We start from the raw sequence: 22,057 nt of genomic DNA, 5'->3' as shown, positions 1-22,057 counted from the left end.
ATTACTAGATATATCAAGGATCACTATTATGGAGATAATAAGTTCGTTATTTTAATTTGGGTCGTCATTATCTGTTGCTAGACTATGATCAATGATCTTCACTACTAGAAAACAGGTCATTTCCGACGGAACGGTTCCGACGGACACTAAAATCCGTCGGAAAGTACGAAAATTCCGACCGATTTTATTTTCGTCGGAAATCCGTCGGAAATTTCCGACGGAATTGTAATCTGTCGGAAAATTCTTTACTTCCGACCAAAAATCCATCGGAAGTGTTATATTTTCCGACGGAATTTAATTCCGTCGGAAATTTCCTACGGATTTAATTTCCGTCGTAAATTTCCTACGGAATTTAATACCTTTCCGACGGAATTTAAGTTTAAAAAAAAAACAAAAAAAAAAACAAAATCCCCCAAACCCTAATATTTTCGGCGCCCCTCCCCCCCTCATTTATTTTTGACTTCTCTCTCTCTCCTCTCACCCCGCCTCTCTTCTTCTTCTCTCTCCTCTTTTCTGCTTCTCTCGCCTCTCCTCTCTTCCTCACGTCTCTTTCTTTTCCTCTTCTTTCCTCACTTCTTTTCTTTCCTCACTTCTCTTTCTTCGATCTCCTCTTCTTTCCTCACTTCTTTTCTTTTCTTTCCTCACGAATTTCCTCTCTCCTCTCTAATTTTCTCTATTTCTTTCATATTAATGGTTTATATGGTCAAATTCGACCATGAAATCTCTAGATCTAGAGGTTTCATGGCCGAATTTAGCCGTATTAAACCAAATTCGAGGAGAAACTAACATCCTAGTTCGTATTAAGGTATGTATTGTTTTTTTTTTATTATTTTTTGGTTGTTTTTTTTTTTAATTTTTTTGGTTGTACCGGTGGTTTTCGGCTATTGTGGTTGTATTTTTTTTGTTTTTTTTTGTTAATTTTTGGGTGGTTGCTGCAGATCTGGGTTAGTTAGGGTTAAGTGGGGTGGGTTCGGGTGGTGGCTGGTGGGTTTGGTAAAGTGGGGTGGGTTCGGGTGGTGGGTGGTGGTGGGTTAAGTCGTGGCAAAATTTTTGTTTTTATTTATGGGTTTGGGTGGTGGGTGGTGGTGGTTAAGTCGTGGAAAGGGTAATGGTTTGTGGTGGTTAGAGGCAGTCATACGCCGTGCCGATGGTGGCACGGCTTTTTTTTTTAATTTCGTAAAATAATTTTCCGACGGAAATTCCGTCGTAACTTTCCAACGGAAGTGAATCCGTCGGAATTTGTGACGGATTTTTCCGGCACCTTAAAACCTCTTTTCGAGGGAAAAATCCGTCGGAAATCCGTTGGAAAAGTGTTTCTGACGGAATTTCCGACGAAAATAGTGGTTTTTCCTACAACCCCGTTTCCGACAACCATTTCCGACGGAAACACCATTTCCGACGGATTACAGGGTGTTTCCGACGAAAAAGTTCCGTCGGAAATGGTCTGTTTTCTAGTAGTGCTTTAGGCTAGTCAAATAGTCCAAAGCCTACTAGCTAGAATGGATCCTATGAGGTCACACAACAAGGGTATTGGGTTAAGCAAGTAAGGGGCCCATTAATGGGCCTCATGAGCAATTAACTAATCATGAAATGGATTGGGTGAGCAATTAGTCTAAGGTGCACTCTTGTGCACCTTAGATAGGTGTAACAACGTAGCCCAAAAGCCCAATTACACACAACCCAATTAAAAAAGGCCCTAAAACTAAAAAAGACGAAAATTGCAATACACCCACCCACACCCAATAAATGTAACGTTACTTCCAAACTCAAAACTCTTCTTCTATATGATTTTCTCTCTCCTCTTTTTCACTTTTTCTATCCTCTATTTCATTTTCTCTCAATAAAAACTGCAAAAACATCAATGGATATTAGAGAAGAGATGCAAAATCAAAAGGATCCTCCCTAAAAAAAGACAATTTTATGTAAATTTCACTTAATTTTGTTTGAATTTATATGATTATCACTTAATTTTGTTTGAATATTGTTCGATAATCTATTATTCGAAATTTTTTATTGAATTGTCGAAAAAAATAGTGAAATCAAACGGATACCTTATGTTCACTTTCTGAGATGCATATGTTCATATTTTGAATCCTTTTGTAATCTTTCTAAAATGCATATATTCACTTTCTAAATCCATATGTTCATATTTTTTATGTATATGTTCACCTTCTGAAATGCTTAATTATATGTTCATACGCATTCAAAAATGAACCAATGCATATGTTCATATTTTGAATGCATATGTTCATATTTTTAATACTTATGATGCATATGTTTCATAATCATATTATTTTTTATTACTTCAATTTTTTATGTTCATAATTAAATGCCTTATATTCATAATAATATTTTATATGTTTATAATGTAAATATTCACAGTAAATATTTGTTCATAAATATTCTCATTAAGTCTGTTTATGCATATGTTATCTTTCTTAAATGCATATGTTTATATTTTTTATGCATATATTCACCTTTTATATGGTTATATTCAATTTAAGGAAACCAATGCTTACGTTCATATTTTGAATTGTTATGTTTACTTTCTAAAATGCATATGTTCATATTTTTTTATGCCTATGTTCATATTTAAGGGAACCTATGCATATGTTCATATTTTTCATAATTATGTTCATTGATAAAAAAAAATGCAGATTATCAGATGAAACTCATGCACAGATGAAATTGATCGAAACTAAAAAATTCATTTCATGTAAATCCAAAAAATCAGATAAACAACCAATTCCATAGGAACAGATTCAATCGTTAAATTGAAAAAAACGAGAAAAATAGAAAAAAAAAAGAAAAAGGAATTAAAGAAGGAGAAAAAACAGAGTATAATTTGCGAATTCAAAGATTCATATAAACCTTAATCAATCGAAATTAAAGCACAAAATCGAAATTCACAAAAAAAATTCATACTTAATAATTACTTTCATGTTGTAAGAAACAAATTCAATCAAAAAAGTGTAAAAAAGGGAGAAAATTAAAAAAAAAAAAAAAAAAAAAAAAAAAAAAAAAAAAGAGAGAAAATAAAAAATGAAGGAGAAAAACAGAAGAGAAAAAAAGCTAATGTTCACTTTCTGAAAGCTAATGTTCATATTGTGTTGTTGTTACACCTATTTCTATGTGCATGAGTGTGCACCTAAGAATATGTGGGGCTAGCATAGTTAGAGTGGAATTAGGTATTGAGCTTTTGACATGGGCTCTTATTTAGAGATGAGATCTGTAAATAAGATCCATGCCTAGGGTTGCTAGCAAGTAGTCATAATAATTCACACACATTGTATTTTGACATGATGGCAACCAATCCTAAAACCCCAATTCCTCTTTCTAACTCACGATCATCTCTCTCCTCTCCTCGTCCATACGGCCGGCCACCCTTGGTGGCTCGTGTGGTGGTTCGTGGTGGTTCGTTGCTCGCTCTTCTCCGTAGAAGGTCAATTGAAGGGTTCAATTGCAACTAACTAGCATTAGTGGAGGTCTTAATCTGTGCCCGTGGACCAAGTAGAGGAATCACGCTTGGGGTTCTTTATCTCCCATTGTTCTTGCTCGATCGCATGTGGAATCACGCTTCAAAGGTACGATTATATGCTCTTTATGTGTTATGTATTAGATCTTGGGATTAGGTACTGTATGAATATGATTCATGTTTATTTCCGCTGCGTAGTACCTATAATCTCCTACAAGTTGGTCCTCTAGCAAGGATACAGAACAAACAATAAACGAAATTATAGAAGATGAACCTGGTTTCACTAAGGTAAGAAGAATCAGCTCCGCCTCCATTGACAGAGCTATTATAAAATTAATTCAAAAAAATGGCTTTTATAGTACACTAGATGAAGCCCGTGCGATGCACGATTTGTTTGAATTTTTAAAAAAATATATATATTTTTTATGTATGTGCTAAAATTTGTTATGTATTTAGATAAAATTCATAATATCAAATGATAATATTTTATAGGAAAAATTGTAAATAATTGGCTAAAATTTCCAAATTAGCGATACCAACTTTTGTACACTATATGTGCAAAATAGTACGCCATTCATCGGAATAGCATCACAAGGAATATTCCGTCTATATTTATTCGTTATTAATTTTCTGTTTTCTTTTCAAAATGCATATTATTTTAATAATTTAATATGCAGTACAATCCAAATTAATAATTCTCTACCCCATTGATAGGCTTTTTTTTTAAAAAAAAAAAAACAAAAAATTGTCAATATGTACTACATAAAAATTGTTTTTTAATCTGATAAGGTTAGTAATGTAACAAGGTTGAATTATTATAAAAATAAGGGTATAATGGTAAAATTACATAAAAACTTTACTAAAAAAGGAAAGAAATGGGAAAGTTGCAAGTAATTTGGACCACCCCAAAAAGAAAATAGTTGCGAGTAAAGTGGACTGGAGGTAGTATTTAATTTATTTTTTCAAAATACTCAACATAATAATACATTTGAATATTTATACTATTGTGTAATAGTACAAATTCTTAAACATATATTGACAAGTCATAAGACGACGAATTTGATGTATGAACTACTACTATATATTAAAGCGGTGGTGCTCCACATTTACACTATTAGATGATTTTTGTAGTCAAACCTCTAATTTGGTCAAATAAGCTCATTTTTTGTCGAAACTCTAATTACCAAACATGGCCTATATGAATGAAAAAATGGGCATTCGTATTGACACATTCTTATATTAAAAGTCCAAAACTTCATGATTTTACACTCTTATAAAATGTCCAAAACTTCATAATGACCTTTTTAAGGTTTTATACTCATTAGTTATCGTCCTAGTAGTGTATTTTTTTGGTGTTTAGAGAGCCACAAGGGTGGAGGTTAGAATCGATTCCAGGACCTCGATCCTAGAATCGGGAGGGAAGCTCTAATCACTTAAGCGCTCCCTCACTCTCGTCCTAGTAGTGTATTCACATTGAATTTAAGTTGAATTAAGCAAATAACATTTGAATTACTCCGTATAAAATAGATTGATGTGGACAAAGAGGCAAATAATGAAGTATGTAGTCGTATTTTAAAAATATTAACTTTTTATACTAGCTAGTAATTTTTTTCTTTTTTTTTTGAAGGTACTAGCTAGTAATTAATTGTTAGTGAGTTTGAGATATTTACACTTAAACTTATGTTGTTATGCATTGATACAAGTTATGATAAAAGAAATATATCAACTACTTTACAATCGAGAAAGTAGTAATTTAAAAAGTACTTTCTTCATATTTCTTGTACCGTAACCCGACATTATTGAATTGTGATTGAGTTCATAACACCTAAATGTAGAAGCTAATAAAAGACATAAAGAAGAGAAAATAATTTTAGAGAAACCGAAATAAAATGATGGTCATATTCCACACACTTGCATAAACGGATACATAACATAATTTATAAAAAATGTAAATAACAAACTAGGCCTACAAATAGTCAAATATGAGAAACTGGGGCATCCTCATATGGAACTATCCCATGATCAGAAATTCAAAATGCATAAACATGGCCTACCTAACCTCCCACTAACAACATACTCCTAATTAATTTATCCTTTATTGATGACTAAATACACGTAACAACTAATCCTAATAACTAGCCATAATTGATTTGAATCAATCATCCAACACTAAACGCGGTACTACAAGGAAAAAAAAATAAAAACGTGTTTGGACGACGAGATGACCTTTAGTAGGTATGGATGACATGACTAAAAATAGTAACACAATCTTAAACCTATGTATATAATATATAGTGCATGTTTAACACTTTGATTCATAAACCCCAGCCAAAAGTAGTGTCACAATGATGAATTTGTATTATGGTACCATGAAAAGATTCAATCAACTTTACCTTCTCTTTTCTTTAATTTTTGCATCCTATTACTTGAGTTGTCTTGCTGATGGGATCACCACTAGCAGCAACAATGCTATGTGCTTCGACCATGAGAGGGAAGCTTTGCTCCAATTCAAAGAGGCCATCCAAGTAGACCTTTGTGGGATGTTGTCATCTTGGGTGGATGATGATAACAACAAAGATTGTTGTCATTGGCATGGCATTCAATGCAGCAACCACACTGGTCATGTCATTAAGCTCGACCTTCATGGGATCTTTACTTGTGATTTTAAGGATCGTTGCTTGCAAGGTAAAGTGAGTTCTTCCCTTGTTGATTTGAAGCATTTGACTTACTTGGACCTTAGTTTCAATTACTTCCAAAACCAACCCATCCCCAACTTTATTGGTTCTTTATTCAACTTAAAACATCTCAATCTTTCTTTTGCTGGATTTGTGGGAGAGATTCCTCACCAGCTCGGAAATCTTTCACGCTTAATATATCTTGATCTCAGTTCATATTCTTCTATTGAATTTATTTTTTTGTATGGGACTGAGGACATCAATTACAATCATTATGTAAAAAACTTGTCATGGCTTTCACGCTTGACATTTTTGAGATACATTAACTTGAGTGGTGTAGATCTTAGTATAGCTATAGACTGGCTCCAAATCATAAACAACTTTCCATCATTAGAAGTTCTATACTTAGATCGGTGTAAACTTAATCCTAGATATCCATGGTCACTTTCATACAAAAATTCCTCAACCACTTTTTCAACTATTAGTCTAGCGATGAACAGTTTGAATTCATCAATATTCCAATGGTTGTTCAATTTGAGTAATAATAACCCTCAACTTGTACACATCAATCTCAAATTTAATCGACTTGAAGGATCAATTCCTAATGCATTCGAAGATATGCAATCTCTTTCATATCTTGACCTCTCTAGAAATAATTTGCAAGGTGCAATTCCAACTTCTTTTGGGAATATGCATGATCTTTCATATCTCGACCTCTCTCACAATAAATTGCAAGGTATAATTCCAGCTTCTTTTGGAAACATGAAGTCCCTTTCATATCTCAAACTCGGCTTCAATCAATTAGAAAGTTCAATTCCAAACATCAAGCACCTCACATATCTCGATCTCTCATCCAATAATTTCAAGCTCTTGTCAAGCTCACTTGGTAATCTGTGTAGCTTACAAAAACTTGATGTGATTCTTAACAATCTCACCCAAGAGCTCGGCGACATAATCCAAACACTAAATGGGTGTACAAAAAAATCATTATTGATTTTATGGTTGGAGTCCAACCAAATTTGGGGTCCGATTCCAGACACAATTGATACCTTTTCTTCATTACAAGAATTGTATCTTTACAATAATCGATTGAATGGAACAATTACTCAGAGATTGAGAAATATGACTATGCTAGAGACCTTGGATCTTTCATCTAATTCTTTGAAAGGTACTCTTTCCAACAATCACTTTTCAAATCTTTCAAGATTGAAGAACTTGGATTTGTCAAACAATTCAGCATTGGTGCTCAATATCGATGACAATTTGGTTCCACCATTTCAACTCGATACAATATATTTAGGATCTTGTAGATTGGGACCAATGTTTCCAAAATGGCTTCAAAAACAAACCAAATATTCTTGGCTTGATATCTCTGGTGCCGGAATCTCAGATAGTATTCCGAACTCCTTTTGGAAATCATTGCCACCAAATTTGGTTAATCTTAATATTTCTCACAACAATATATATGGGACACTCCCAGATTTACAAATAATAGTCCCTAGTACTTCTAGTCAATTTTTTGACATAGATATGAGCTTTAACAATTTTAAAGGGAAAATACCATCATTTCCAAAACATGTTACTTCTGTTTACTTGAGTAGCAACAAGTTTTCTAACCATTTACCTTTCTTGTGTCCTAAATCCAAAACAAATATTCACAATCTTGACCTCTCAAACAACTTGTTGTCTGGAGAACTTCTAGATTGTTGGATGAATTTTGACCAGCTGTTGTTTCTGAACTTAGAGAACAATAAGTTTTCGGCTAGTATTCCATCTTCTTTTGGCTACTTGAATAAACTTCAGTCACTACACCTAGCCAACAATATGTTTTCGAAAGACTTCCCGAGATCGATGATGAATTGTACTTCCCTTATTAACCTCAATCTTGGTCACAATTTATTGAGCGGGCATATACCAATATCAATTGGGGACAATCTTAGAAGGCTTAGGTCTCTTATTGTAAGAAGCAACAATCTTATGGGAGAGATACCTTCAAGTATTTGTAAACTGTCTTATCTCCAGATTTTGGATTTGTCAACCAACAACATTACGGGTGCCATTCCAAAATGCATATATAATCTTACGGCAATGCAAAATGGGACAAATTTAATGCCAGAATTTAGGTACGATGATGAATACGTTGACGACTTCGGAGTCAGAATTGTTAATTTCTACGATGAAGAGGAAAAAATTGTGTGGAATAAAAAAGAGAGGAGTTTTGTCAAAGATAATTTGGGACTACTAAAAGCAATAGATCTCTCACAGAACAAGCTAGAAGGAGAAATTCCAAGCGAAATTTCAACTTTGGTTGGTCTTATTATCTTAAACTTGTCACGAAATCATTTGGATGGAAATATGAATGCAATCGGACATTTAAAATCCCTGGAGAATCTCGATTTGTCAAACAACCGTCTTTCTGGTGAGATCCCTGCTAGCCTTGGCGATTTGACTTCCCTTGGTACTTTGGATTTGTCCAACAACCACTTTTATGGAAAAATTCCAAACGGACCTCAACTCCAAACCTTTGATGCTTCGTCGTATGAAGGAAACCTAGGACTTTGTGGAATGCCACTTCCAACATGTTCTTGGGATCAACTACCTGATAATGATCAAGTAAATGAAGATAATATCGATCCCCATGATAAGAGTGGAATCGACGGCTTTTATTTGGGGTTATATATTAGTGTGGTGCTTGGATTCATTATCGGATTTTGGGGAGTTTGTGGAACTTTGGTGTTAAAACAATCTTGGAGAGAAGCCTTTTTCCAATTCTTTGGTGACGTGAAAGACAAGCTCTATGTCATGGTTTCCATCAACATAGCCAGGATTCAAAGGAGGCAGTGAATCAGGTCGGTAATTCTTCCCTTAGCTTCCTTGATATCGAGTGTTTCCTAATTGTTAGCTATATAGTATATAGGTTATCTACGAAAACTACACATGATAGAATAATCATTCACTTTTTTTCCCTGATCAACTTTATTTATTTGATACAGGTTGCTTATGAGTTATGACATTGTACTGCTAGAGCCTAGAGACCCAAATCAGTCAATCAGAGATCTTCAATTTGGCCACTACAAGTTGAGTTGACTAATTAATTAGCATTGTAAACATTACAAATGATTTTTTTTTTTTTTGGTTGTTGTTCTGTGTTTATTTATGTTAGTGTTGGTTGATCTTTCAGTCAACCTATTTCCTTATCTTGCAGCAAGCTCGTAATGTATATCGTATGTACACAATAATGTAATATAAATGTTGTATGATTAATGTACTTCGTGACCGTTTCATTTCTTCAATGAACAATATACACTTCGTACAACGTAAATCAGGGTTAAGCTATGATTAATTAATCTAGTAATCAACCACATATAGTTTCATAGAAGCAATATTTACTGTACATATGTCTAAAAGATATGATTTCATCAGGTGATGGAGTAGCGGCATTGCTCCCATCTTGTATTCTTATGGTGTAAGGTCAAACTTTATGGACTCATTTGAGGGATTTCCCTTATCTTCCCCCTTAAATGAGCCCTCTTCTTCTTACCATTTAAAAAGAGCTATAAAAAGAGCTTATTCAATAATTCATATTTAGTCTGCCATTTTAATGTATGATCTTGCTAATCATATACGAAGTACTTCATATTTAGTCTGCCAAAACGACATCAAGTATGACTAGCAGGTAATGTTAGGTTACAATTTTCTTAAGATAGTGTCCAAACTTGCCAACAGATCTATACTAAGTAGATCTGTCAGTTTCTGACCCAAACCGTTAAACCCGACTGTTTCGAACCGATCCGAAGAGGAACTGAACTGTTTAAAACCCGTTTTTTGGAAACCGAAAACTGACCCGACCCAATTTTTTCCAAACCGAAACTGAACTAAACCGAATCTGTGCAAACCGTTACTAACCCGACCCGTTATCAAGCCAAACCGTTACAACCCGAAACTGAAAGCAACCCAAACCGATTACGTTTAAACCCGATAGTAACCAGACCCGTTTTAAACCGAAAACCGTTAAAACCCGATAAAAATCCGATAAACCTAAATCGTTCCAACCCGTAACCCGTTGTGACCGAACCGGTTATAATCCGTAACCCGTTGTGACCGAACCGTTTACGACCCGTAGCCCATTATGACCAAACCGTTTAAAACCCGTAACCCGTTATGAATGAGTCATTTACAACCTGTTACCCAATATGTTTATGATCTAATCTGTTTCAACCCACTACTCGATAAACCCAACTTATTTATGACTTGACTTGATTATAACATGACTCGTTCCTACCCATTATATGACTAATTCGACTCGATAATCATCCGACTCAATTTTAACCCGATATGATTTGATTAGAAACCCATTTCAAATTGGGTAAACTCGTTTTCAAACCAACCAAGTTTAATCTAAACCGATTATAACCGAAATGATAATGGTTGGACCCGATTTCACCCGATCTATTTTGAACCGAAACCCATTTTCGAACCAACCCAGTTAAACCCAAACTGATTATGACTCGAACCAATTACGACCCGTCCTGATTAAGACCCGAACTGTTTTTAACCGAAACCCACATTAAATGGGCTAAACCCGTTTTCAAACCGACCCAGTTCAACCCAAATTGATTATGACCCGAACCGACTAGAACCCGACTCGATAAGGACCCGATCCGAATAGAAACTGCAATTAAAAAAACCAAACCGAACTGACCCGATAATTTTCAAAACCGACCCAAACCGACCCGCTTATTATTTCAATCCGTTATAAACCGACCCGTTATAACCCGAAACTGATAAACCCAACCCAAACCCGAACTGTTTAACCGAATTGACAACCCTAATACTAAGTAATACAAATCTTAAAACAAGAAAATGTATATCTATGACTTAAAGGACAATTCTTGGAAATCATGATACCGGGAAGGACGAAAAACAAGATTTCTTGGAAATCACCATATCATCATATTATTATCCATCTTTCTAATAATATTTCATCAGTTTTATAATATAATGCTTGAACCAATTGATTGTTGGTGTAGTGGTGGTTGGGACTACACTTGGTAGGGAGGACTCGTGTTCAATCCCCCGCAATAACAATCGGGAGAGGACTGGAACCTAACCACCCAGAATTGATCCCTGAATCCGAATTAGCCCAAAGGGTGAACCGGATGGAACACCAAATATATATATATATATATATATATATATATATATATATATATATATATATATATATATATATATATATATATATATATATATATAGTTTTGTGCCCCGTGCGATGCCCGGGTTGTTTATGAAATCTATTTAAATCTAACCAACGTGGCGCGACACTCAAATTTTATTTTATCGAAAATAAAACTTTAACTAAACAATTTTATCCTAAAATTATATTCAAAACAGAATTCTAAACTAACTTTTTTATCTTATGAAGTCAATTTGAACCTATCCAACGTGGCGCGACACTTGGCGAAAAGTTATAATGCCAAGTGTCGCTGTCTTGTGACCTGGCTAAAAGTTTAGCTTTATATATATATATAATGCTTGAATTATTTTCATTTTTATGATCGAACTTTAAAATCTTTAGTCATAAAAGTCATTAACATGCACATAAAAAACATTACAAGCTATCGTTAAATTTATCTCTGTATTTGTTACTTCCTCCGTCCCTAACTTACATTCCTATTTTTAGCATTTATTCCTCACATAATAGAAGAAAGTAGGGACGGAGGAAGTAGATAGTACTGCAGTCGACGTTACAATTGCAGGCCCCAACAGTTGGGATACTTGGGAAGCTAGCCGTATTAGATGGCCCAATCTACAATGGTCCAGAGCCCAACTCAACTCTGTTAGAATAGCCAATAACGTCATTCATGATTTTTAATATACTACCTCCGGTTCAATTTACTCGCAACAAAGGGGTATTATTTGTGAGACATAAAATATTCCTTTGTTGCGAGTAAATTGAACCAGAGGTAGTAATAACTTTCCATTTTCGCCATATGTTTCTCTTAGCTTCCATAAAAGCTTCAAAAATTGTGAATCCCCTCCCAAATGTATATGATTATTAGTACTTAATTGTCAGGTGATTATAATGTTAATAATAGTACTCTACGCTCAATTCAGAGATCATTAGAGTTGATCATTATTACTAAAATTAGCGTACTAAATTGGAACCTTAAAAGTCATAAAATGCACAATTGTATGTACAACAATGTAGTATGAGGATTTCTGCTGCCGTAATGAACTACATGTCTTGTACGACATGTACGTGATCACGTATAACGTCGTCATGTATTGTATCATAGGTTCATTCTCTTCAGAGTTAAAAGACGATACTTGAATGAGTGAGTTATTTTTGTAGTTAATTGTATTATTGTAAGAGAGGGCAATGAAACCTATTGTTATGAGACCAAGCCCACTAACTAAAAGTTGACTTCAAGTCTTCCTATTAACAACAATAAAAATTGACTTCAAGTCATATTAACGCGTTTAATAATAATAGGGTCCCTTACACTTTTTCAAATTGGAAAATTCAGATTTTATAATACTCCAATCTATATTTTCTCTACGCAGAAGTTAATTCAAAACATTATTTTAGAGTTTGTAAAAATGGTCACCCCCATTGAAAAGGAGAGGAGCCCAGTGTATAAAACACGACAACAAGACTTACGGTCAATGAACCAACAAGACTTTAATTAGTTATTGACTTGTATAATTTTTCTCTATAATCAATTCAATGATATGCACAGTAAACAAGGAATTGCATGTGATAAGCTTTTAATTGGTCATGGTAATAGACCTAGATTTGGGATTGAGGGAAATTTCTTATACGAATACTCAAGTTTTTGAATACAATTAAATGACGTAGTCGAAAAATATCACAATTACACAACTTTGTAAGATTGTCTCGTCGATATGACTGTATTGAATGTAATTTTTGTGAAGGAAACTTTTATTTACTTCAATATGTTACGTAGTATGTATTTGTTAACTTTTTTTTTTTTTTTTTTTATAACATCGTATGGTTTTTTGAATAATGAATTAATTTTGCTATTAAAAAAAATACCCTATTTTATCAAATTCTTGAAAACTCATTTCACACTAAAAACAAATAATCTCAATCAAATAATCATATAATAACTACTTGTAAAATTTATGGTAAAATAAATACACAGACACCCCTTTCCACTCTCTCAATTTGAAAAGGAAAGTAGCCCAGTGTATAAAACAAGACAAGAAGACTCGGAGTCAATAAACCAACAAGACTTTTATTTATGATATTGTATAAAGCTAACGTGTCCAATACGCGCGTTATAGCTAGTCATGTCTGGAAAATCTTTTAGTTAGACATCGTTAGTAACGTTAATTAGAGATATATGTAAAAAAAATATTTTTAGGGGTATAAATGTACACACACTATTCTTGTAAGTTAAAAAAATACAATTAATAACATTAATTATGGCAAATATGGTGTAAATAAACAGTTTAGGTAAGGATGGCAATTCAATCCGGATCCGACCCTACTCCGCCCCGATCCGAGGCAAAAAATCCGCTCCGAGTCCGAGAAAAAATTAATCCGAGTTCGACTCCGATAAAATAATCCGAATCCGAATCGGAGGAGGGTCGGAGTCGGATCCTACAAAAAATCCGAGAAAAAAATCCGACTCCGGCGGATGTCCGACTCCGACTCCGACTCCGAGATAATCCGACCCGTAATCCGACTCCGACTCCGACTTATATACAATTTTTTTTGGGATTTGTGTAATTGTGTACTCTAACTTTTATATATATATATATATATATATAAAAGTTAGAGTACACAATTACACAAAAACATAAACATAAACATAAACATATATGTGATATATCTTCAAAGTTATTAATTCAGCTTTATATCTATAAAGTCAATCATGTGCTCAATCAACAGAGACCAATCAAGTTAATTCTTGATCAAAAGTTTTAAACATTTACTAATTCATAGTAACACAAACTATTTATAATTATTAATTGTACTTTATATCTATAAAGTCAATCACTCCATCAATGGAATATAATGTTAATCGATTCATAGTTTAGTCTTAATCAAATGTTTAAACTTTTTTAATAATTCATAGTAAGTCAATAGCACACTCAATCGGTCTAAATTCTAAACTTTTTACTAATTCACAGTTACACAAACATAGTTAAAGCTATTAATTCACTATTATATTTATAAAGTCAATCACTCAATCAGCGAAGTATAATGTTAATCGATCTTTATTCCAAACAATTAACTACGCAGTAAATTACAATAACACAAACATTGTTAATCGGTCAAAATTATAAACTTTTTACTAATTCACGGTTACTAATTCTATTTTATATCTATAAAGTCGATCACTCAATCAACGAAGTATAATGTTGATCGATCAATAGTTGATTAGGATAGTTTTCAACAATGTGGACTACCTTGATTCACGAGATCTATTCTTAAACCTTACCTCTAAATCTCTAATGACTATTACTCCATAATTTATTAGACCAATTTTTTTTTTCTTGAATATTAGACCAATTTGATATATAATGACATAATAATTTAGTTGCACAATTTTAAAATTATGTTCTTGTTACACAATTAATATTTGTAATGTGTAAAATATAAGACATTCTTTTTTATGTAAAAGTTAGATTTAAATGAACAAATTATGTATTTTCTTCAAATTAAAATATCTAATTCTAATTTTGTAGTCTAAGTGGTCTTTTGTCTAAAAACCCTAGATCACTCCTCACCCTTTCTTTCACAGTTTCACGCAGCCAGCCCACATTCTCAATTTCTCACTCTCAGTCTCTCACTTCAGCAGTTCAGCCTTTCACGCGGCCAACCAGGCAGCCAGCCACTCGCCCACTCCAGTACTCCACATAGCTCTTCACGGCGGCGCGTCTCCACGTCAACCACCTACTCGTCACCGCTCTCAGACCGATGCAACGCAGCACCGTCAACAAGTCAAGTATATTTTCATTTTTTTTAATTTTTTTTATATTCTGAAATTGAATTATTTGCTCGATTAAATGTGTTGTTTGCTTGATTATTTGATCGATTATGTGTATTGTTTGCTCGAATATTTTGAAACCGAATAGTTTGCTTGATTTTTTTTTTATTTTTAATTTATTTTGCTCGATTTTTGGTTGTGTATTATGCTCGAATTTTTTTGAATTCTTTTTTTATTCTGCTCGATTTTTGGTTGTGTATTGTGCTCGATTTTTTTGATTTTTTTTTTATTCTGCTTGAATTTTTGGTTGTGTTACTTGTGTATTCTGCTCGAATTTCGAATTTCGGATTGTGTTTATTCTGCTTGAATTTTTTTTTACTCTGCTCGAATTTTTGGTTGTGTTACTTGTGTATTCTGCTCGAATTTCGAATTGTGTTTATTCTGATTGAATTTTTTTTTTTACTCTGCTCGAATTTTTGGTTGTGTTACTTGTGTATTCTGCTCGAATTTCGAATTTTGGATTGTGTTTATTCTGCTTGAATTTTTTGGAAAATTCTGCTCGAATTTTTGGTTGTGTTACTTGTGTATTCTGCTCGAATTTTTGGTTGTGTGTTAATTTTGGTCAATTTATAATACTAATGTATATTTTTATATGATTTTTAGATACTACAAAGATTGAGCTAGAATTAGCTTTAATTTATGAAGATGAAGATGTGGAAGTTGATGAGGAATAATGAACAAAGGTGAATTTTATATGTTTTTGATTGGTTAATTAATTAAAAATAATATATTATGTAATTATGTTACTAATTCATTTTTTTTATCTTGGTTAGTTTCACAGTGAACTTGATGTTAAAGAATTGAAGTCTTCAAGAGTTGCATGGAGCCATGGAGGAATGAACTTGGTTGTTTTGTATAATTGTATTGCACTTGTAATTTATTATGAATTTTTATGATATTATTGTTCTAATGTAGACAATTTCACAAGTACTGTGTAATATTTTCTTTGTTGTACTTTGAATTTTTATTAATACTGTTTTTTAGTGGAATTTGGAAATTGTTGATTTAGTATTTTTTAAAAAAAAACCTAAAAAATCAAAAAATAAAAGAAACTCGGATTCGGGTCGGATCGGAGTCGGAGTCGGATGTTGAATTTTTAAGTCGGATCGGATTCGGAGTCTCGGAGTCGGATGTCGGAGTCGGAGTCGGATGTCGGATTTATCCTCCGACTCACTGTCGGATCGGAGTCGGATTTAGCATAATCCGCTCCGAATCCGACCCGTTGCCATCCCTAAGTTTAGGGATAGTACATAATCGTCGTCTCAACACTATTTATAGTGTGGTCATACTGAGTACTTTTTTTAATAGGCATAAATACATAAATAAACATTTTTAGGGACATAATAGTCTCAACACTATTCATAAAAGTTTACTCATACTAAACTTTTAAAAACCTAAAGATAGGGATTCAATTCAATTATATGCACAATAAATATGGAATTTTCTACAGGACGATATAGTACACTTAAGTCTTGTAATACAAATGTGAGGTTGTGAGGGTACAATTGAATAGTATTACAAGACTTTTAAATCTAGAAAAGTCTACTTATTACCTAGTTTTTTATTATATGGATAAAAAAAAAAGAAAGAATTAAAAAACAAAAGCAACATATAGGTATAGATGATCAATCCGAGGAATTGGGTTGGATATGATAAAGTCTAGTCAATTTTAGTCTAGTTCGGATTTGAGTCATGTTAATCAACTAGGTTAGAACCCGTGCAATGCACAGTTTATATAAAACCTATTTTTAATTTGTACATTTTAAAAATAAATTGCTATTATACAAAAATATAAATAAGAATTGTGTATATTTTTTAATTTTAAAATTTTGTATTTTCATCAAAATTATGATATAGTATTTATTCAACGTTGTCTAATTCATAGTTCAATATAGTAGGTTATTTATTAGTGTGCTATTTAAAATTGTTTCAATTTCCTACGATAAATTCATAGGTTTAAGTTGTAATGTAGAAGCTTCCAATATTTAAAGTTCAAAAATGTTAAATATAATAACTCTACCAAAAATAAAAGATAACATCATCATTGCATTTAGGCGGAAAAATTTTAATTGAGAAAGCGACACGTGGGCAAAAATGACTTCTGCAACTTCTGTTTTAGTAATAGTTAATAGATATGTTCATAGTCTCATACAAGTTGAATGACTAATTGTAAATACTTAACGTGAAGACCCATTATCTATTTTCAAATACTTAAAGTATTCAGTATAAGAGATAAAATGCTACTATTACGGTTGTTTTAATTTTTTTTTTTTTTTTTTTTTTTAAATCTATGCTAAAATTTAACCAATATAATCTTTTAATTTATTATCATTTATCAATATGTATAAATTAAAGCATACATTGGGGACGAGTTTAACAAGTACAATTGACTATAATAATGCAAACGTATTGGTCAAAATGGAGTACAGTACATAAGAATAAAAAGGAAAATTTGTGAGGAAGGTCCTTTTAAGTAGACCTTTTTGTGACAAAGGCCTTTTTATTAAAAAAAAATGTGGCACAAAAGGTCCTTAAATCGTGTTTAGGTTGTGAGGAGGGCCCTTTGACCATTTTCCAGCGTTGACCTTTTTATATTCCGGCCAAAAAAAATTACATTTAAGTTCCCTTTTTTCTCCCTTCTCTTTTCCCTCGTTTTCCCCTTTTTTCCCCTATTAAACCCTAATTTCTTAAAACAATTAACACTAAAACTTCAATTGTAATCCCATAAATTAAAATTGAAGACTATTCAAAGTAATTCAAGGTTAATTCTCCCCACAATGAGAGAAAACAGGGAAAAAAGGAAACTTCATAAGTTACACTAATAGAAAAAGGCTCATTTGCGTCGCCATATTTGCGTCACTCATTCTAAAGAACGAAGCAAATGTGTATTTTTACCATCCTTTAAAGTTATTTGCGTCGCTTGTTATTGAAGAAGCGACGCAAAAGTCAAGTGTATGTTAGCTTTCTATCATTTGCGTCGCTCTTATTTATTGAAGCGACGCAAATACTAAACTTATTTGCGTCACTCATTTATTGACAAGCGACGCAAATAAGGCAGTGAAGTAATTGCGTCACTCTTTTAATAAATGAGCGACGCAAATAACAAATTTTCAGCATTTCAGATTTTGTTATTTGCGTCGCATTTTTATTATAAAGTGACGTAAATAACTCTGTTGGACTTTAGGTTATTCATTTCTGCGCTTTTTTGACCTTAGCTTTTCATGCCAATCTTTCACTAATTCACTAAACATAAAGAAAAAAACAGAGTTGATTGCTTCTACAGAAAACTGCAATTCGACCCTTCAATCCAACAAATTCGCCCAAAATTCACCCACAAATTTGCCCAAAAAACTGCAATTCCCCAGCAAATTCAACATCCAAAATCGCAATCAAGTTCAACACCCATAATCGGCAGCAAATCCGAGCAATTTCGAGCAAAAATTTAGACCAAAAACCCTAATTAATTCGAACCCTTCAACCCCAGAAAAATTGATTATTTTCGACCAAAAATCCCCCATTTCGAGCAAAAAATGTACTCAATTCCATACGAATTCGAACCCTAGAAACCCCAAAAAATTCAATTAAAAATCCTGCTGAAAAAATTCGAGCAATAACTGAAATTTTCGACTGGAAAAATCGCTTAATTTCGCCCCCAAAAACCCAAGGAAGTTCAAGCAAATTACAGCAATGTTGAATTTTTGAATTTTCGAGTGGAAAAATCGCATAATTTCGCCCCCAAAAATCGATTTCGGCTCGACATTGTTGAATTTTTGAAATCAATTTCACCTATGGTAAGATTGCTTCTATTTATGGTAGTTTAATTTCAGGTTTAGTGTTAGTTCACTAATTAGAAATTATATGGCAGATTTAATTGAATTTTTATAATTTCAGTCATTGAATTTTCATTGAGGCTCATCTCAATTCTACTGGTTTAATATATTCACCTGCATGTTTTCAGCTAGTAAATTTAGTTTGTAGATTTTTACAGTTGCTGTTTGGAAATATACTATTGGTTGCTTGTTTGCATCTTTGAACATTCATTGTTTTTTCTTTAGTTTTATGGGTCATGTGAAAATATTGATAACTGATCAGATATATGAAGTTGCCATTACCAGAATTAGTATGCCTTCATCTATAATCAGAATGCACATTCAGCTGCCCTACATGAGTTCAGTGCCAACTGGGTCCACGAGAAAATGGAAAGAAAGAGTATTCTGGCTGATTGGCGGCAATTTTGATTCCCACAACTGCTAATTCATAGTTTGCAACCAAAAAAAAAATGGTGATAACTGATAAGTTACTGCACTGTACTATAATAACCTGTCATTGTTGAACAAGGTTTAATGTAGGAGTAGAAGGAAATACTGAAGGTCATAATATCTGCTTAATTCTAGTATCATGCTCAGCTAATTTTCACTTTTTTTACTAGTATTTTTAGAAAATTAAAACCATCACATAAATCATCATAGAGTAGGTCCATTTGGCCATGAATAAGATTATAAGAGAATCCTAAGGTTAGCAAGAAAGAATTCAAAGAAAGCAGAACATATTCATGAAAAATTGATCTTCTGAAAGTGTTTGGCTTTCAATTCACTAGAATGGAGGAAGCCATCTTACAAACTGACCAACACAAAGAGTTCCACAGAGATCAACTTGGAAGACTACATTCCACCAGTCAGATATTTGCATACTAAACAATATTGATTATTGATAAATAGTCTTACATGTTTATACTCTGAACTCTCCATAAAGATCCCACTGGTAGAAGCTTACTTTTTTAACCAACTACGGGCCTGCTTCACTAGCAAGCTCTTCGATATTCCATCGATCAAGTAGATGAGCGGTCTTGTGAGTTACCTGTACCTCTCCATTTTATGTCTGCTGCTGTAATGTTCTTCTCATCAGGTTCATCATAGATCACCAATTGCTTTTCCAATAATAATATAATATCACTTTCACTGCCCATTTTCTCTACATTTAGTCTGTAGATTTTTACAGTTGCTGTTTTGCAATATACTACTGGTTTGCAGTTGCATCTTTGAGCTGCTGGTTTGCATCTTTGAACATTCATTGTTTTTTCTTTAATTTTATGGGTCATGTGACATCTATGGTTCTTTGAATGTCTTATTAAAATTATTTTTTATCATTTAATTTTTTTATAGGCATCATCATAATGGGTGATGGGAAGCACGAATTGGGCGCGTTTATGAGAACAAGTACCTCTACTTAGGCACTTACAGTAATGTCCTGAACTCTATTTCTCTCGTGCTCACTCTTGTTCTATGAGATTTAGGATCACGAGCACACACGCAACTATGTTGGTTTAATATATGTAATTTTTTATGGCAGATTCTTAATTATGCGGAAGTGAATTCCACAAGTTGCTCGAGGTTCTGGTTGTGGACAAACGATTAAGGCGGTAGTACGCATACGAGATTGTCTTCACTTGTGGTATATATATCTGAACCATTCTTTGCAATATTAACTTATTTGTTCTGGTTGGTATAATGATTGTGAATTGTATGAGATTTTTAATTGTGATATAATTGATTGGAATTGCAATAATACTTGCATCATTGGCTTAGATACCCGTTCAGGGCTTACTCATTAAGAGTAAGTCTTGAATAGTCCCCGGTTTGGGACTGTTCTTGAATGTTCTATCCCATTTAGGTGATAACTACTTGAATTGTTTTGGGTCTAAGAAGATCATGGCTCACTATTTCCTGATTGTTCTCTGGGTACATATGTTGATAGCCGATTATCTACATTGTGTGCTTGGAGAACTATAGGGAAATGCTGCCGGATTTTCTTTAGAACCAAAATTTACAAGTAGTTATTAGTGAGATAGGACATTCAAGAATGGGTTAGGTTGGAGTGATAAGGACCTTATTGGATCATCCGGAGTTGCATTTACATGATATAAACTTTGAATGAAAATGTTTGATGCCTTATATTCTTGTTTATGGTTAAGGAGCTATATATGTTACAAAATATACACATTATCTTAAAATTAATTTTGTTATTCAGTGGTTGAAAATGGATCGAAGTTGGATGTATGGTAAACGAAATTGTACAAGTTTTTTACGAGGAATTGAAGAGTTTAGCACTGTTGCCTTAAAACACCAAACAGAGAATAAATCAAAGATTATTCTTTGTCCTTGTTGTGACTGTAATAATTCGAGGGGATATCGTGATATAGTTGATATTAAAGATCATCTAATTTGTCGTGGGTTTAAAGAAAACTACACGAGGTGGACATGGCATGGTGAGAGCATATATATTGAGGCAATTTCTAGTTATTGTCCAAGGGAAGATGAGAATCATTGTGATGATGATAATGAACACCAAGGTGAGGATATCGATACAGCTGATGATATTGGTGTTGAAAGTGAGAGTGAAGTGGAGAAGGACGGGATAGATGAAATGATGCATGATGTTGAAGACCATTTCACATAGTGTCCCCAGACATATGATAGTATTTTGAGAGCTGCTGAAACCCCGTTATATCCTGGTTGTACAAAGTTCACTAAACTTGGTGCTATTATGAAGTTATTCAACTTAAAGGCGAGCAATTGTTGGACCGACAAGGGTTTTACGCAGTTGTTAGAAGCCTTAGTAGAAATGTTTCCCGACGGGAATGAACTTCCAAACTCCACCTATGAGGCCAAGAAACTTATGTGCCCCTTGGGTATGGAGTATGAGAAGATACATGCTTGTCCCAATGACTGTGTGTTGTATCGAAATGAGTATGCTGATTTGCATGAGTGTCCAAGGTGTGGAGTTTCTCGTTACAAGATGAATGATACTGGTGAGATGTGTAAGAAAGGGTCTCCGGCTAAGGTATTATGGTATCTTCCAATTATACCGAGATTTAGGAGACTCT

General features: G+C 33.4%; 1 protein-coding gene across 1 annotated transcript; it reads left to right on the top strand.

Moving 5' to 3' along the window:
• The first annotated feature begins 5,820 nt into the window (after positions 1-5,820).
• LOC145632552 (receptor-like protein EIX2) lies at positions 5,821-9,424 on the top strand. Its single transcript, XM_081684919.1, has 3 exons — positions 5,821-6,840; positions 6,973-8,289; positions 8,335-9,424. The coding sequence occupies exons 1-3, from the start codon at positions 5,821-5,823 to the stop codon at positions 8,992-8,994; spliced, it is 2,997 nt and encodes a 998-aa protein (XP_081541045.1). The 3' UTR covers positions 8,995-9,424.
• The last annotated feature ends 12,633 nt before the right edge of the window (positions 9,425-22,057 follow it).

Source organism: Chenopodium album, chromosome 5 (genome assembly GCF_948465745.1).
Source record: "Chenopodium album chromosome 5, dcCheAlbu1.1, whole genome shotgun sequence".
Classification (NCBI taxonomy): Eukaryota; Viridiplantae; Streptophyta; class Magnoliopsida; order Caryophyllales; family Amaranthaceae; genus Chenopodium; species Chenopodium album.
This window is presented reverse-complemented; position numbering and strand designations above follow the sequence as displayed.

What these genes read in the sequence shown, in the direction of transcription:
- LOC145632552 (XM_081684919.1), top strand. Translation starts at nt 5,821, where the DNA reads ATGATGAATTTGTATTATGGTACCATGAAAAGATTCAATCAACTTTAC. An exon ending in TTCCAACTTCTTTTGGGAAT is followed by an intron (nt 6,841 to 6,972) that starts ATGCATGATCTT and finishes TCAATTCCAAAC; the next exon opens with ATCAAGCACCTCACATATCT. An exon ending in TTAGGTACGATGATGAATAC is followed by an intron (nt 8,290 to 8,334) that starts GTTGACGACTTC and finishes TACGATGAAGAG; the next exon opens with GAAAAAATTGTGTGGAATAA.